General features: G+C 42.4%; 1 protein-coding gene across 3 annotated transcripts in view; it reads left to right on the top strand.

Moving 5' to 3' along the window:
* Positions 1–16,549, top strand: part of UNG (uracil DNA glycosylase) — a 61,178-nt gene extending 44,629 nt beyond the window's left edge. For all 3 annotated transcript variants that reach the window (XM_078667395.1, XM_078667394.1, XM_078667393.1), the window contains exon 7: positions 14,787–16,549. In XM_078667395.1, coding sequence (XP_078523521.1) covers positions 14,787–14,927 — 141 coding nt within the window. In that variant the 3' untranslated portion in view covers positions 14,928–16,549. The remainder of the gene's footprint in view (positions 1–14,786) is intronic.
* Positions 16,550–17,492: the final 943 nt, after the last annotated feature.

Genomic DNA, 17,492 nt, shown 5'->3' with positions numbered 1-17,492 from the left:
GACTGGCACAATCTGATCACAAAGGCTCAGTGTTTGACCGCATGGACAGATATCAGGAAGAAACTGAAGTCCGTGCACAGTAGTGAGGACTAGCTAGAGGCCCGACGTCCCAGTCAGGGCATGACCGATCCAACACAGAGCCACATACTGATGCATGAGTGGATTGTTGAATACATTTCTCTGAATCCATTCTAGTGTATGGGTATTCACAAGTTGAGGAATCTGCAGTTAGAAGTATCAATCAGAAGTAGCAGCTTGCAGCAACTTCATGACCACACAGCTATTGGCGCTTGACCTACAGCTTATAGCCATGGGCCGGTGAGGGATTTACAGTAAGATAGTGTATCCACCAGAAAAAAAGCATTACTGAAGGTAATTAACTTGTTCTTTTGGTTTTGGTGCACGTAGATGTATTTCTGATGGCAACTTTAGAGAAGTAAATTGCATAAATCTTTTGGTAATTTGATGGTACACGTGTCCAGGGAGCTATGATATTTTAAGCTTGCTCAGACTCAACTCTGGCAGAAAAATTATGTAAATAGATCGCAATTAGAGATTTTAGGGAGTGCAGTCTGAGACTGAGCACTGTAGTTCCTGCAAATATATGAAGAGTCTCTGACTGAGCCGGTTAGAATTAGTTACCCAGTGAATTAGCACTGGGTCTGAAGGACTGCTCCTCTCTGGAATGCCCTTTTATTGTGCAACTAGATGTTTGGGCATTACAGGTTTATTTTATTTTTTTAATTAAAAGCCTTTCAAAATAAAGGTGGCCCAATAACGTGCTGACACAAGGAGCAGGCAGCATGAATGCTCTCTCCTTTCTTCTCCCTACTGAAAATATCTTCAGACCTTGGCCCCATCTTAGTTCAAATATAAAAATGTTGCTGCTATATCTGTTAGTATTTGTACGGTGGTAGAACTACATAATTGACTGGAAAAAAATTAATATGTTGTAAATTCAACTGAATAATACACTCCAGTATATGGTCACCCTCCAATAACCTATTTACTGCAAAGTAAAAGGCTCATTCATATTTAACTCGCAGCCAGCTCTGATCATCGCAAATACCTCCTGATTTCTAACTCTTAATTCATTCTTGCTTGCCTTGACACCAAATAACCCCAGAATCTTGTAAAGTTGGTCTAACTATTACTTGCATTTATACCATGGCAGAGAAGATGGATAAGAACAGAACATAAAAAAACAAGGCTGCACTACCTATGCAGATTTACCCTGTCAAAGACCAAGGTAACTTTGGGTCAAATATCTGATAATTCAGCTAGTTGACGTACATCACTTGGCTCAAAGTACTAAGACGACCACATATCTAATGCACATAGAAATGGATGGAACATGCAAAGAATTCAAGAACTTGCATTAAGGATGACACAAATTAAATCAAGGATTAGGTGACTGGAGGACAATGATATCAAAACTAGAAATGGCCTTCCTGTCTCAACAAAGATGCACACTCCCAGAGGCAAGTCTTGAACCTGGAAGATCAGAAGTGGATACCAAATTTAAATCTTACGTGAAGGCATAGAACATTGGGTAAATTCTTCTATTGAGTTCCTGAAATTGTGGATTCCAAGGAATTTTGGAAAGTTATCTTTATCTCTAAACTTTGATATAGAGAGCGCCCATAGGTTCTCAAATCTTTTGTTAAAAAATGCAGAACACCTGGGATCCCCTATGACACCAAACACATTATGTGGGAAGGATCTAGAATTGGTATAACACAGGATTATGCAAAGGGAACTATCTGCATCAGCAATATTTTTGTGACTTTGAGAACAAGGCTTGAGGTTCTGCCTTTGCTGGTCCTGCAAAAATTAAGATCATGCATAAAGGAAAACTGTTTTAAGAACCGAGTGAGTTAGTCATTCCTAAATAACATCATCAAAGCTCATGGATGTTTCAACAAAGACAGAAATGTAATTTAGGCGTGTGCAGCTTTTAAAGCCATTAGTATATATTCTACATTTGTCAGCCTTTCAACGCCTGTTCATTTCTCACAGCACAGTATACTGATTACTGTTTGAATATCAAATGAGGCCCATCTAAACAAGCTCCTGCTATTCCAGTGGAGTGTTGATATTCTGTGTAGTAAACAGTAACAGTTCTAAAGCGCCTCTTCAAAACTAGCCTTCATATCAAACACTTTAGGGGCCAAAGGTTATTGGTTTAAGTACAGTTGTTTGGCTGAAGAAAAGACATTGATAGTAGTATCATCTAGTCAACTTAAGTATTCAAGTTGGTAATGAGGCCCAGAGACTATCACAATAGCAAGTGTGTGATGTCGAAAGCAAACCGTGTAAGGATATGCAAGCTGCATCTATAAACCTCAGTTACAATTTTTCTATAAAGGTGATGTGCTTTGTTATTTTATGTGAAAAGCAGTATCTTCATAGCTCTTCTGAATTCCATGTGGCCGTTTTTTAATCTGGGAGTTTATTCAACAGCATAGTTAGCAAGTGAGCTTGAAGGAATTCATCAAGTCGAAAGGGGAGCACGGTAGAGCTTGTAGAAGTTAGGGATGCAATGGTTGAACCATGCGGCAGCCTGACCATCGTGCAAATGGGGCTGAATGAATTCATGTCAAAGATACAATTTAGTGTTTGTCTTCTCAGGTGTTCATCTGTCTCTGGTGGATGCTTCTAACCACAGATTCTTCATCTTGTGAAGACCCCTAGGTGCCAGGCTAGATCTGGAGATTTTCCCAGCATTTCTCCCACATGCTGGTAGCTGATGTCGTGCAGCGACTCATATGCTTGATACCTCAATGGAAGAGCGACACGAGCCGCTTATATATGTAACCTCACACGCTGACATCAGTTTTAGTTTCCATGCCATTGGCCACGGTTCTGGAGCTTGCTCCCTCAACTTTTTTCGCCTCTTGTCGATGAATCAAAATTTTCTTTGGGTGCAAGGGATCATGTCTCCTCTAAATACTACACAGCTTAAAGCTTGTAGGAATCGTCAAACAGATAACTGTTTTCTCTGGTGCGTAGGGTCTTCGTATGACGGGGATTGCACCATGAGGAATCCCAAGTCATTCCAGAACCACAAACCCAGGCTCCATGTCACCAAACACAGTTGGGAAGGGGCAGAATGGCTGGTCCCGGTTGGGGACACTGACCTCCTCCCCGTTTTTAGTGTCTTTCCTGCAAAAGGTCTTTTTCACATTCCAAGTCCTCTGGAAAGTCCAAATTGGAGAAAACTACCCAAAAAGGCGAAGTGAGACTCATCCTCTTCCAGTCACTATTGTCGAGCAAAGTCACATAGACGTGAAGGTGCCTCTCAGTCCCCTACCAAGGAACAGCTTCCATAGTTTATACCGATCCATCACGAATATCGCTAATTATTGATCCAACCACAACAAGTTGAAGCCTTCACAGATGCCTTATTGCACATCTTTGGCTCCCTTTAAGCTCCCTCTGGTGTCCTTTCAGGCTCCTAAGATCCAATGAGGCCATCAGTTGGATTAACATTAGCATTCCATCCTTTGCCTAGTCAGTGCCTGTTGACCCTGCTGCAGTGTCTGCTCCGACTCCAGTGCTGATTTTTAACCCAGCACCACGATCTTCAGCAGTCCCTAGCACAGGCTTCTCCGAGTAGCTCAAGATCTACTGTTAGCTCTCCAGAGACTCATAAGTAGCTCACCTGTGTGCATCTAGACTACCAAATTAGAAGACTTTGCTTGGTTGAATTAAAATATGTATCCCAAATTGAAAAAAAAAGTGATATTTGGTTGTTCATTCATGCATCATTGGGGAGATTTATTACTAATATAATTTATATTATAATAATAATAATATAATATAATTGTGGAGAAGTGTGGCTCAGTGGTTAGAGGCGGCAGACCCGGAAGCTGAGATCGGCCGTGGACCAGGGTTCGATTCCCCGCCTCGGCGGGTCTCGGGCTCTAAAATTCCACGGACTCGAATTCTCGCTCTGGTGCCTACTCGACTCACGGGGTCACACTCTGCGACTCTGGGCAATAGCTTGCTTAATCTCCACTACGGCCCCTCGCGGCGGGATGCCTGGCTTTCACCTTGTGGATACCCTGCCGGGGTATCTCACAGGGGAATACCAGGACGGGTTCCCTAAGCAAGCGCTTCGATACCGTGGCGGTGATTTGCGCTATATATATACATGTACATTTACATTTACATTTACATTGGTGTCAGTGGCACTGCAGCTAAGGCTGTCATGGAATCACCATAGAGAGGCATTCCAAATTCATAAACCATACGGCACGTTATTGCTGGCAACCCTGCAGGAAGCAATGAGTTGATCGCGGCTGGTAATCTTGCCTGGAGCGACCACTAATGTAATCTTGTCTGGCGCGGTCACTGTTACCACACCAGTAATATTGGTAGCTCACGATGATTATTTTTCATTTGTAGCTCTTATTCCAGAAAAGATTGAGGACCCTTACCCCAGCACATCGATTCCGGATTTCTTATACTTGTCAGCAGACCCGACATGACTGAAGTTGCAACTTCCACAACCTTTAGTGTAACCAGTCCAACTTAATTCTGACTCCAGTAGAACTCTGCTTTTGCCTCAACACTCGATTTTTTTTTTATTCTAGTTCAGAACAGTCAACATGTCAATGTGGATGACTGGACTAGTGCATACCATTATTATGATGAAGTTAATCTTTTTGTGGACCTTAAGGATGCCGGTGTGTTGGACACTTCCTCGAATACTGGGTTTAAACTCTCTCCTGTTCCTTCAACAGAGGAATCTGCTTTGTTTGCTTTGGTAATCACAAGGGCTGCTGAAGTTTTAGACCTCCAACTGTCGCCTGTTGATGATCTAATGTTCTAACAAAATTCCTTCAACCTAGACAGACGTACAAATAACCATTTCTTCCTTTGAAGACTTGACAGACTCGCTAATGGGTACTTGAGCCAAGTCTCGCTCTTGCCCACCAAACAGGTTGCCAGATAAGACAGACCTGTGCCTTGTGATTCTCCCTTCCTTATACAACACTACGCCTGAAAGCTGGGTGGGCTAGCTGTCTGAACAGGCTCAACCCTAACTAATTCCATACTACATCTCCCTCCAGATAGGGAATCAAAGTGTATGAAGGCATGTGGGATGAGATTGTTTTCCTCCGCTATACTTGCCCTCTGTCCAGTAAATGTTAGTTGCCTCCTAGGATGCTATTTCCATGCGTTGTGGAACATGGTCGGTGAGATCTTAACAACTGTCCCTGAAGGATTGCATACCAACCTTTAGCCAATTATCCAAAATGGTAAAAAACTGAGAAATCAGTCCTCTTCTCTGGACACCACCGACTGTTTGTGAAGGGTGGTAAGTACCAGCTTGGTGCTTCAGCCCTACGTGTGAATGAGATGCACAGGCTTCTCAAGTGATGTTTAGGCATCACCAATGGACATGCCATTTAATCACAATCGTCTCTTCATAGACAAGGACGACTCTGCCCTGGAGAGCTTCAAGGGAAGCAGGGCCACAATACCCTCTGTTGGCCTTTCTGCACCTGCGTAGCAGAATCTCCAGCCGTTTCACCTCTTTCAAGGTATCAGAAGAGGCCTGATGTAAAGACCACTCCAAGGTAATTCTCGACAGCAACAGTTCACTAGCCCTTTTGAGGCCAGGGTCTGCATCTGACCACCAGAGTCCATGCCCTTGGGCAATTCACTGCTCCGTCCCCTGCTCCTCCAACTACTACCATCAAGCCACTCTAGCTTCCCCTCGGTGGCACATAACCATCCTGTTGGAGACTGGATACGGTATTACCTCCACAGGTGGCAGAGCATCACATCGTGACAGCTGTGTGCTTCAAATAGTCAAGCAATGTTATGCCCTATCATTCCTCTTAGACCTGCAAACATGCCTTCTATATCAAAAGGGCTGTTGGTCCTTTTTACATCAGGAGGTCGAGGTTCTTTTGGACAAAGGAGCCACAGAAAAGGTTCCGGCATCAGAAATAAGGACTTAGATATACTACTTTCATTATTTTCTGTTGCAGGAGGAGGGCAGATATCTGTCCTATTTTAGGCCTTCACCCTCAACTTCTTCCTACAAGAGGACCAAATCAAGAAGCTCACGTTGGCCCCAGGTATGTCTGCCCTGGATCCAGAAGACTTGCTGGTGGTGCTGGATCTGCTAGACTCCTACTTCATATCCCCGCTCTGCCATCCCACAGGCATGCTCCCTGTGGTTCAAGATGTGCCAGGATAATTTTCAGTTTGCTGTGCTCCCTTTCGGCTTTACCGGGGCCCCTTGGGTGTTATCAAAAGTGATGCTTGTGGTTGCATTGCATCTTTAGATGGTTGGAATTACTAGTCCTCCCTTACCTCGACCACTGGCTGCTGAAGGATGGGGTCGCCGCAGTCAGTTGTAGACTACCTCCAGACCATGTCAAACCTCCTAGCATCTTTAGCGTTCTTGCACAATGGCACACCCGACTCCTTAGCAGATGTTCCCTTTCATCTGAGCTATTCTGGATCTGGCTCATTTTCGAGCCTTCCCTCTAACTCAACTAATACAGGACAACTGGACTATTATCCTGATGTTTCAGCCTCCGTCTTGGGTTCAGCGAATCTGCCTCTAAGACTTGCCGGGCTTCTACATGGCACATGCTGGCTCTGTAGTAGGATCTGAAGTCTCAGTGGGCTCTGCATCTAGAAAATCTGTCTGATTTAATCCAGGTTTTAGAGGAGAATGCAAAAGACAAGTAGTGGTGGCTGCTCCACTTCAGTTGTACCAGTGGCAGGCCCCTCTCTCTTCCCCGTATCAGTCCTGACCGTGGATACAGACATTTCGCTGTTTGGAGAGGTGGAGATGAGAGAAATCAGTTCTTTGCTGGATACCCGCCTCCACATTAATCTGTTGGAACTGCGTGCCATTCACTTTGTGTTGAAAGCCTTCCTACCTTTATGCGATGTTGTATGGCAACAATCCAGGCGTAGTGGGTTTCCTGAGTCCTGTGCCAAGAGATCTTCCAAGTTTGGAACTAGCTGAGTTATATGGGAATCTACCTGGTCATGAACCACATGGTGTGGGATCTATACCTTCCCACTGCTGCCTCTACTGTCCAGAATTCTGAAGATTATTAATAATGACCAGGTCCAAGCCAGCCTAGTGATTCTGATTGAGCCTGGCGAATATGGTGCTCAGAATTTCTTGCCATGAGCATCCATCCTTCAATCAGGCTGCTTCTTTGAGAGAATCAGCAGAGCAGGGTACAGCGAAATCTACACCTCCATGCATAGACATTGTGTGGCAACAGTTGATTTCCTTCTGTGTTCCTCCCTTAGTAATAGATGTCATTCTATCAGCCAGACATCCATCTACAAAATCTGTTTATGCTCGACAATGAGACTGCTTTGTGGCCTAGTGCAATTCCTGGCACACAGACCCATTAAAATCAAAGTTGTCAGGTATTCTGCTTTTTTTGTGATAACCTCAGCTCATTGTGTGAGTAAACTACACTTTAAAAAACAAATTGTCAAATGGAGGAAACGTTGAGGGATTGAGCTCCAAATCCACGCCTGAAGGCACGGAAAGAAAGCAACTGACGTAATTCACTATGTTGCACATTTATATTGCTCTGGTGCCTCTTCTGGGTGGGGGCGAAACTGGCACGGAGCCACCTACCCATGTGAGAGCAATACTGAGAATCTCCAAATGTAGTCTTGCGCTGGGGCGGGGGCATTCTCGAGGTGAGGAATCTGCAGATAGAGTATCCACCAGAAAGAGCATTACCAAAGGTAAGAAACTTGTTTTTCAATCTCCCGGAGTCTATTGACTAGTATTCGGTGGGCCACAGTGTCAGAAGTAGTGGATAAGTTGTGTAGCAACAGGGCAGAGACTGTTTTCCAGGTCATCCCGTATTGAGAAGTTCGGACTCCATGCCCCTGCTGGTTGGAATCTGTTTTGTAGGTATGACAAGGGGTTGTTTTAATTGTTTTATTCAGTAAAGATTCCGCTCTAGCACTGTTTTTTTTTCTTTTCTTTTTTTGGGTGATACTCAGAGGGAACCATTATCGCTTGATTAGGTCGATTCGAGACTTTGCTGGTTTTGGTGGTAGGAGTGAAGACGACAAGATGTTATTACATACGATGTATATTTCCCTCATTCAATCAACTTGTTCTGGCATTTAGAGTTAATGCATGTACCAAAAAAACGAACTGCCTGTAAAGGTTTCGTTGTCGGAGTATCTCGCCTTAGTTGCTTACCAAATCATCACGGAGTCCTAGTGTGTGTGTGTAAATCTATTGCGATAAAATTAATCAAACCTATAGATTCATCAATACCGTACTCCCAGAATTTTATCAAAAATTGTATTTATTACAATTATCATATGACTATATATATCTATACATATCGCAGTACAAAACATTACAAAAATTCATAAATAGCAAAGAAAACGGTGCGCTATACATTTGAGCACCACAGGGCTAACCCGACTAGTACCTATATTCTCGCCCATACCACTCTCAAACATTCATTCAATGGATATTTTCACACATATCAACTGCCTACAGATAAACCAGACAGCAATAAAACAGAAACCATTAGTCCGATTGATCAAATGTCTTTGATTGGTGCTATTTTTGCTTAAAACTTTAAAAACTTGTAACTATGGATCTAATGGCAGGATTTTTGTTGTTTTGATGTCCTTTTATTTATTAAAATACTTAATATTTTTCTCAGTTGGTTTGGGATTTTCTTGTGATTTCATTTTGTTACTGTTTAAGTACTCCATAAATACTTTACACATTGCCTCTAAGCCAGACAGCTTTGGGCCAAGCTACTAGAGGGCTAAGTGCATGTGTATTTCTTCACTGTTCACCCTAACCAGGATTGTGATTGGTTTCTGAAGTGTGTTCTCACACCGTTCAACAAACATTCTCATTTCTTACTGTTGAACACTGGTTTATCCTACTTGTATTGCATATCTGTAGTGATATTTCACTTGTACTTACTTTTGACTTTGGCTTTAGCTTGTTTTGTGTCTGTTCAGTATTTGAAATGCCTGTTACTGGTTCAGATTACACATTGTGTAGTCCTATCTGCTTGACTTTGTAACTATCTTGGGTAAACTCATGGAACCATAATCTTCTTGTGGTATCAACTTCCTTGCTACAACTATTTTTATTATGAGGAGGATTTTGTTGGACTTCTTGCTTGCTTTGGTCTTACTTTATTGCATACTTTTGATCCCGAGCATGATATATCTGCGTGCACTTGTGTCGGAGGTATGTGGGACAAGTGGATCCATAGCTCAGTTTATGTGCATGAACGTAGAGTTAATTCACAATGTAGAATCCTTCCATCTGGTTAAAAGGAGCAATAATATTGCTCAAAAAATAAGGTAGCCATCTTCTTGACTCCAATTGTATTAGATGCCCTTTAGATTGCATTGAGGGGGCGTGGTGATTGGCTGTATCTATGCAGAAAAGAGCAAAATAATAATTTGCTGACCTTTTTTACTGGACAGGATCAAACACCCTGTGTTTGAAATAGGTTCACTCGAAATGCAGTAAGAATTTATATAAACTGGCAACTTGGAGTATGATTAAAACTGAATTCTCAATAGAATAAATAGCCTGTGTTTGGGTTCATGGTCCAAAAGCCAAAAAACTCAGCTTAATGAATGGCGGATGGAGGATTGGGCTGGCTTCTTACCTGGAGTTGAAGAGGACCTAGTCTTTCATATTGGCTTTCAGATAGAAGAATAATAGTGTTAAAATGCAGACCACCCCAAGCATTTCACGATTTTATATATATATAATATATATATATTCAACATATTATAACTTCTTATATTGAATGTCTCCTGAAATGTCCTGTCAGGCTAGCCCATCACTCTATATTACTCTTGAGAGGCCCATAAAGCTATAATTTTATTAAAAGCTAGGAAATAACCAGTCAAGGTAACTTTCCTTCACTCTGTTTAAGTCATTAACCTGCTGGAAGACTTATTTGGACGCTTTTCTCATACCGCTATTCTGATCCATTACGCTGAAGATCCCCTTTTAACAAAACAATGTAGACCAATATTGTTGATTAATGTGGGCTGTAAAGTGTGCAAAGTATTCATGAATAGACTATAATCCTTTGCCCTTCAAGACATCCACCCTCAAATCGAATTCCTATGGACATTCGAGTGACTGTGTTAAGTCTTCCCTGTTATGACCAAAAAGCCTAAGTTGCTCAGCTCCCCTATGGATGCTTTTGTGCTGGATGAGGAAAAGGTATTTGATAAGGTCTCCTGCCTGTTCTGCATTTTCTGCTGTTGTAATGTTTTTTAATTTTGTTTATACAACTGGAAATGGGTCTTTATGATAATACATTAGCCACAATGAAAGTTAGTGGTGCCTTGACTTCATGCTTCCTGTTTAGCCAGGGAATGAAGCAAACATTGTCTGCTATATTATTTAAAGTAACTTTTTGACAGAGCGCATGTCCTGCCACAGGTTGATACGAAGCTTAAATATAAGATAATTGGTTTCACATGGATATCTATCTGGTATACCAAAAATCTTAAATTGGTGTGCTCTCCATTAAAGTGGTAGAACTGGATGACTCAAGGTATCTTTACTGATGAAGGATCTATATTCTGCCCAGAACTCTATAGGGTAAAATGTATATTTTCTCTGCTTACCTTGACTTCCCAAATGTTGATACTTAAAGTAGTCATTTGTAAACTATGTCACCGAATCTTTCAAAGATGCTGAAAAAAGGAACATACTGTTTCTTAAGAATTATAAACTTTTGTCGCTCATCCCCACCTCTCCGCCTCAACACGAAATGCATGAATTCAAAAGAAATATGATGTGGCACAGTTGTAATCAATTTCTTCCAATGTCATTTCAATTATATTTGTTGTGTGTTCTGCTGTTGCCTGCCTCAGCCTACTCTTAGCTCCCTCTACCTGTTCTCTGTTGATACTGTGTGACTAACATCGAGCTCTGACTTGAGCAGCAATATCTGTACAATTTCCTGCATGCTTATTAGTCTGACTTTCGGTTTGCTTGTCCTTGGTTTAGTTTATTTATCTTCTTTGATAGGGCTTTTTGAGACTGCCTTCCTCTATTTTGCGTTATCCATAACATTAATAAAACTTGTTTTGCAGAAAATAGAGCAGGCTTGAGAACATATTTTTTCTACAAATCCTGCCACTCATTCACAGCCCGAATCCGATATTTTAACACCGCTGCGTCTGAACACTCCACATGGGTTCTATACACCTAATCATCCGCTGCCTCCACCTCACCCCACGCACACATAGTGTGATGCAAAAAAACTTATAATAATTGTAGTGATTTTATTTTCGTTCAGACCGAATCTTGATGGGGAAAGCCATATAGTTATCTTTTAACTGTTCATGTCTTTGATATGTAAGTTTTTTAAATAGGTTTGTGTACTATAAGAGCATTGGTTTCAAAGCAAAGTCCTATTAACTACTAGGTTGGTATTACAATATATGAACATGGTATTGAACACATTTGTAGGACTGGGTAGATGTAACAGTGCCAAGTGCTGCAGGAAAGCCAGATCACACACAATGTAAAAGAGCCCATGCTGTGTATCATAAGGTGCCTAAAGATTTCTTACTAATATTCCTAGCACAGTACTAGGAAGGAAATTATGGACAGTTCAAGCATAGGGCTTCAAGGACAGTGTTTCACGAGTAGGTAGTGAAAGGGATTACACGCCACTTAATCCTAGAGATTAGTTGTTGGTCGAGCCCTGAAAATTATTCAGGGGAAAATTTAATTACTCAGTTGGGATTCTGTTCTTGTCCTTTATCTGAATGGCATGCGGTGCACAATGTAGAGACCGCATGTGGCCAAACTTCTTGCTGATAAGTGACAATCTACATCTGAGAACTTAAAGTATTTCTATTCTGAAGTGGATTAGACTCGGTATTTCTCCATGAGTAACCGCTACCAACTCCTTCCTGTAGTGTAAGTGTTTTAAAACCCCCTTAACACAAATCCATATGGTATTCCATTTTCTTTTTTTTTTTTTTTTGGTAAACCTTTATTGTACGTAAAGCAGTTACAATCACGGGCAAGCAAATCAATAAAGCCATCAGCATGCAACATTCCGTCTTCCAATTGCCCTATTGTATCTCAGGATAGTGACCGTACCATAACGATACCAGGAGGAAAGAGGTTTCTTTTTAAAAGTTTCTAGAGATTACAGGATCAATGCCAAGCGATCGTTTCGGGACCTACAGCTGGCCATCAGAATGCGTAACGGTAACCAGCATAACAATTAAAGTGGGAGTTAAGGGCGAAGTAAACAATACAAAGTGCCATCATTACAATCACTATACGTGATAAACCGATGCCCCACCCCACAAAAACTGAGTACACTACAGGAACCCTGTGAAACGATAACGCAGAAAAGAATAAAGAAAAAGGGCCATAGAACCAAGGAGGAAACAAGAAGACAGAAAGAACCCCCCCCTCCAACCCCCCACCCCGCACCCCTGCAGAAGGCCATGGCCTACCCCCCCAGCAGTGTGCCCATCGCCCTAAATGGAACCCGAAATTTAGGAAGACAAAAGAGAAAGAAAGTGGAGGAGGAAAGAGAATTATTATACTGGCCCCCAGCCACCGCACCCATCCGATCCCCAGCCCTTCAAATCGGCACCCGGGCGACCATCATTTCAATCAATAGAAGGCATATCCCACACAGTCACCAGGAAATCAAACTCCAGCAATCCAGGACACGATCTCAACCCTGTCCCGTGCGATCTAATGCACCAACGGAGTCCAACCACAGTCGACCCATTCCCATAACGAGTGTTGCGAGGGAACAGAGCCTCAAATCTAGCCCAGACTGCAGTCCACACACAAGGAGGCGACACATCAGAACACAAACACAGTCATCAGCGTGGCAGTCCAACAATCCCAATATCGCTCCGAAGCGTATCTTCCAGGTCGCATGCACAATATCCGGGAGGGAGAGGAGAAACAAAATGTCCGACAGCAACTGAGGCAGCACTAGGGTCTTCGGGAGCACAGCGTAGAACGATACTGCCCCCTCTGGATCCAGTGTTAGTCCTACCGAGCAGTCCGAACATCTGGAAGCCTGCGCACAAGTTACCACACGAACCGGGACCTCCGATGTTGCAATGTTCACAGGGGCAACCATCTCGCTCCTCACGGGCACAGAACCAGACAAGTCGTCGTGAGCCTGAAGATTGTCTGGTATCGAAAGTCTCAAGGCAGACACCATGGCATCCAATTTATTCCCCAATGCTTGGGTGACACGTTCCAGGGTGGAGTGTAAGGCACCAAGAGCCGCTAGAAGGTCACGACACGGTAATCCAACTCCATGTGCCAACACTTCCACGCTCCTCATTTCCATACACTTCCCTCCTTGCTGCAAGCCAGCACTTCGGGTGTCACACTCCACATTATCGATTTGGTCAGCAAGCCGCTCCACTAACGTGGGGGACCGAGCCTCAAACAAAGGCACTTCAGGCACCATAGTACTGCAGCAATTCTGTAAGGGCAGCATCAATAAATGCCCAATTGGCAGCATCCGGTGCGAGCCATCCGTGAAAGGGAGCAGTTCATGCGAAAATTCGGGAGCAGCCCGCCAAAAGCGGGCCGGGCGTCCGATCGGCTCACTTGCAATTAGGCACATAATTACACAAGCCCTCTCAATCACCACGCCGGGCATACCCCGATCCGTACCGCTAGTTGTGCTAGCTGTCCTCGGCAAGAAGCAGGCCGATCATCTCGTTGCTCCAGCTGACCGACTCCTCCCCCGCACGGGTGACCGCTGTTGTTCACTCAGTACCCGGCCCCGTCTATAACGCACAGTCCCGGTTCCAACGCCCTTGCAGGCCGCCAGATGCAAATGGATGTTTCTCCGGGTGTATGGCTGGGAGAGATCTCGGGATCACGCGACCTGTGACCGGGCGTCCTCACCGACGCGGGAATGTGAAATAGGTCCAGGATCAATTACAGGATATCCAGGCGGGAGGAGAAGGGCCGCGGAGCCGAGGTCTCAGGCAGCCATCACAGTCGCTGTCTTGGCTCCTCCCTGGTATTCCATTTTCAAAGCAGTTTTATAATGGGTAAAAAAGCTGTCCGCAATATCGTCTCATTCAAATGCGGACCCTTCACAATAACACAGTATCAAAATATAAATGTTGACAGAAGACCACCTTGTGATGGATATAAATGCGGGGCTTGTTTGGATGCATACTGATGCCTAGCTGAGCTATGAAGGCAGATACTAAGAAAAGATGGTTGATGACCACCTCGTGAAGAGTGGTACAGTTTGGGGTTAAGGGTACCACTACCTCGGGTGAAAAGTCACTGCTACGTATACTCTTTGACAAGTAAATGCTTCACAATGGAACTGGCCAAGAAAAAAAAAATCCTAATCACCCATGCTACTGATTGTTAGGGGTGAGTGAGTAGCATCAGGAAGGTAAGAACCTTCATAGAGGTAACAAGAGGAACCAACATTGGTCTGTACCATTCAGCAGGATGTATGGGCGTTTGCTAGCCAAAGTGTGCATGCTCTCTAATGCATTTTTGTTATCCAATGGGCTCTGGCTTCTCTGTCCCTGAGGTTCTTTGAAATGAGGTGTGATGCACCTATAGAACACTTTAGGAACAACTAATAATTACCTTTCCTGACTACAAATTACTAGGCTGTCTGTTTTGATTTATACTGTATTTTTGAGTTGGATCTTTGCAGAGGGGGCTCTTTAAATCCGATTTTTTTTGTCAATTTGTTATAATTATGTTTTTTATTTTTTTACAGAAACGTCACCATGTTTTGCAGGCTGTTCATCCTTCACCCCTCTCGGTGTATCGAGGATTTTTTGGCTGCAAACATTTTTCTAAAACCAACGAGTTTTTGGCAAAGTCAGGCAAGAAACCAATTGACTGGAATAAACTTTAAATGTTAATTAATATGTGCACATTTGTGCGAGGGAAGTGGCCTGACTTAACAAGGTTTTCAATTTTTGAAAGTTGTTCATCACTGAAGAATGATGTATGGGGGTAAGAGTTGTTATGACAATGTATGGTTCTGGTGAGTGACAAGTATGTTTTGTTGTATATGAGGGTGTAAATTGACTTGTTATGGAGTTGTGCTACTTCTTTAGAATAAGCTACAACAGAAGGTTTCTTTAATCTCCTGTGTTTCCTTAAACTGCCTCCTGACTTTATGGTTCAGGATAAAGTAATGCCATATATTTTTCTATACATGCACTGTACATAACACTTTGGGACACTGTTTCCTCATTTTAGTACTTTATGGCCTAATACTCCAGAGATCCACTGATCAAGTAATCAATTTCTCGCCAGGAAAGGTTTGTGAATGAAATGAAAGTTCACTCGCAACTTCTCAGATTGGATACAGCAAAGGATGCTTATGTTAGTGGCTTGTTTTCCAAAACAATGTTTCCTTACCATTAAAAACAGTCTCTAATGATATCTATGGCTCCTGGACCTAAAGAAGCAGCTTTGATTGCACATTGAAGTATGTTTGTTAACTGTTGCTGAAAACTTAACCAAGTAAATACGTGTTTTTCATTTTGTCAAAGTGTTGTCTTCACCCAAAACCTGGACATTGGAATATTTTTCTTTATGCTTGCACAGTCACTATGCTTAAAATGGTAGGACTTTCAGGTAAAAGTGGATAAGCATCTTCGTCTATATGGCATTTGTGTATATTAGCAAGTTAATTAGAAAATACTGTATTTTTATGGTTCATAATTGACCTGTTTGTTATAGGATCATGTGTCAATGTTATACCTTTTAAGCAGTTAAATCAAACATAGCAATCTGTATAGCTTTGTCTTGGTGAGCTTTTGGTAGAGGGGTGTAATTGGGAGTGTCCACATTATGCCTCGAATTCTAATTGCATCTGGCTAATGTCTGACAAATTTCAAAAGTGCATGCAGTACCTTTCCAATATCCAGAAATTCACTGTCAACGTTGTACAATGTTAGAACAATTTAACGTGGGAACTTGCAGTTTGACACATTTGTGGAGTGGTGTCGACAAATGCTCTTACGATTAAGCTTATTTTTATTTTGTTGTATTAATGTTGCAAGGCAGCCAGGAGTTTTGTTCTGATTTATTGAGTAACTAACACAAGCAGTTCGAGAGCGTGGGGTGGCGCAGAACTCTTCTGATGCAGAACTCTTCACATGCCTGGAGGCAAATGTTTGTTTCGTATAAACTTATGCTCTTGTAAGTACTGATATTTAAAATTTGTCATTATGTTCTGAATGGGAAAGTTTCATGATCGTCTGATCCGTTAACAAGAACTAATCGCCACTTTCTGTACTCCACGGCACAAGCCCAATGGGTGTGATTCATTTCTGTTACTTGTGAACTCGAAGGATGAATCTCCACTTTTCTTTCTTTCTTGGCTTTCCCATTTTCTTTGTATTTTGTAATTTGAGAAATTGTTGTACATTGCATTTTTCCTATTCTAGGTCACTGCAGCATTTATCAAGTGCCTTTGGTTCTTTTGCAAAGTAAAAATAAAAATGTTATACTTTTTTTTATTGATATTGTCTTATTGCCAAATTCTAATTTAGAGTGGGTTGATGATGCATGCATATTTATCACTCTTTCAGGTAAGAAAAGGTGATTTGTTCTGCAAAATTAAGTTTGTTGAGAAGGAAAACGTTAAGTCACATTTGAGACTGCAATTGCGGAATAGTTGAGACTGGTAATGTCCGATCTGCGTCGGGATTTATCATGATTGGAGCCCCTGCACAATTTACTCCCAAAAACCAAGGTCTGCCAGATACTTAAAAACTAGTCCCTTTTTTCTCTGCATTGAATATGTAGGCAGATACCAACTCTGTCTCCTTCCATGGATTACATCAAAGGTTGGATGATGGAACCATGCATGCCTTTCCCATGCCGCCATTATAACACATGCGTCTTTACCACGAATATGCCTTTACAATGAATCTTCGTTGTGAAAGCATGTATGGTAAAGGCATATGTATGGTAACAATTTTAACAGGTGTGTGTGTGTGTGTGTGTGTGTGTGTGTACGTGTGTGTACGTGTGTGTACGTGTGTGTACGTGTGTGTACGTGTGTGTATACGTGTGTGTATACGTGTGTGTGTACGTGTGTGTGTACGTGTGTGTGTGCACACATAACACCCTAGGAGCTGAAGAAGGCAAACATACGCCAAAATGCATTTGCCATGATTTGTTACCTGAATAAAGCTGGCTCCAAATGGTTCCCCTGTTGTGGCCTCTACTCTTTCTTGGAGGAGGTTTTTGGATATATATGTTAGTCATGTGATCAAGGGGGCTCGAAACGCGTCATGGCGGGGGATTTGCACAATAAACAAATAGCACCTTGAAGATGTGGGTCCGTTGTCGTCTTTGCACTGTACAAGCTGTCGACTCTTTGCTATATATATATATATACCCACCAAAATATCCAACCTAAAATTACCCTTGCCAACCAGTAACCCCCATCCACCCTAAA

This window comes from Lissotriton helveticus, chromosome 11 (assembly GCF_964261635.1).
Source record: "Lissotriton helveticus chromosome 11, aLisHel1.1, whole genome shotgun sequence".
NCBI classification, from domain to species: domain Eukaryota; kingdom Metazoa; phylum Chordata; class Amphibia; order Caudata; family Salamandridae; genus Lissotriton; species Lissotriton helveticus.
The sequence above is the reverse complement of the archived record's forward strand: the minus strand, read 5'-3'. Positions and strand labels throughout refer to the sequence as shown.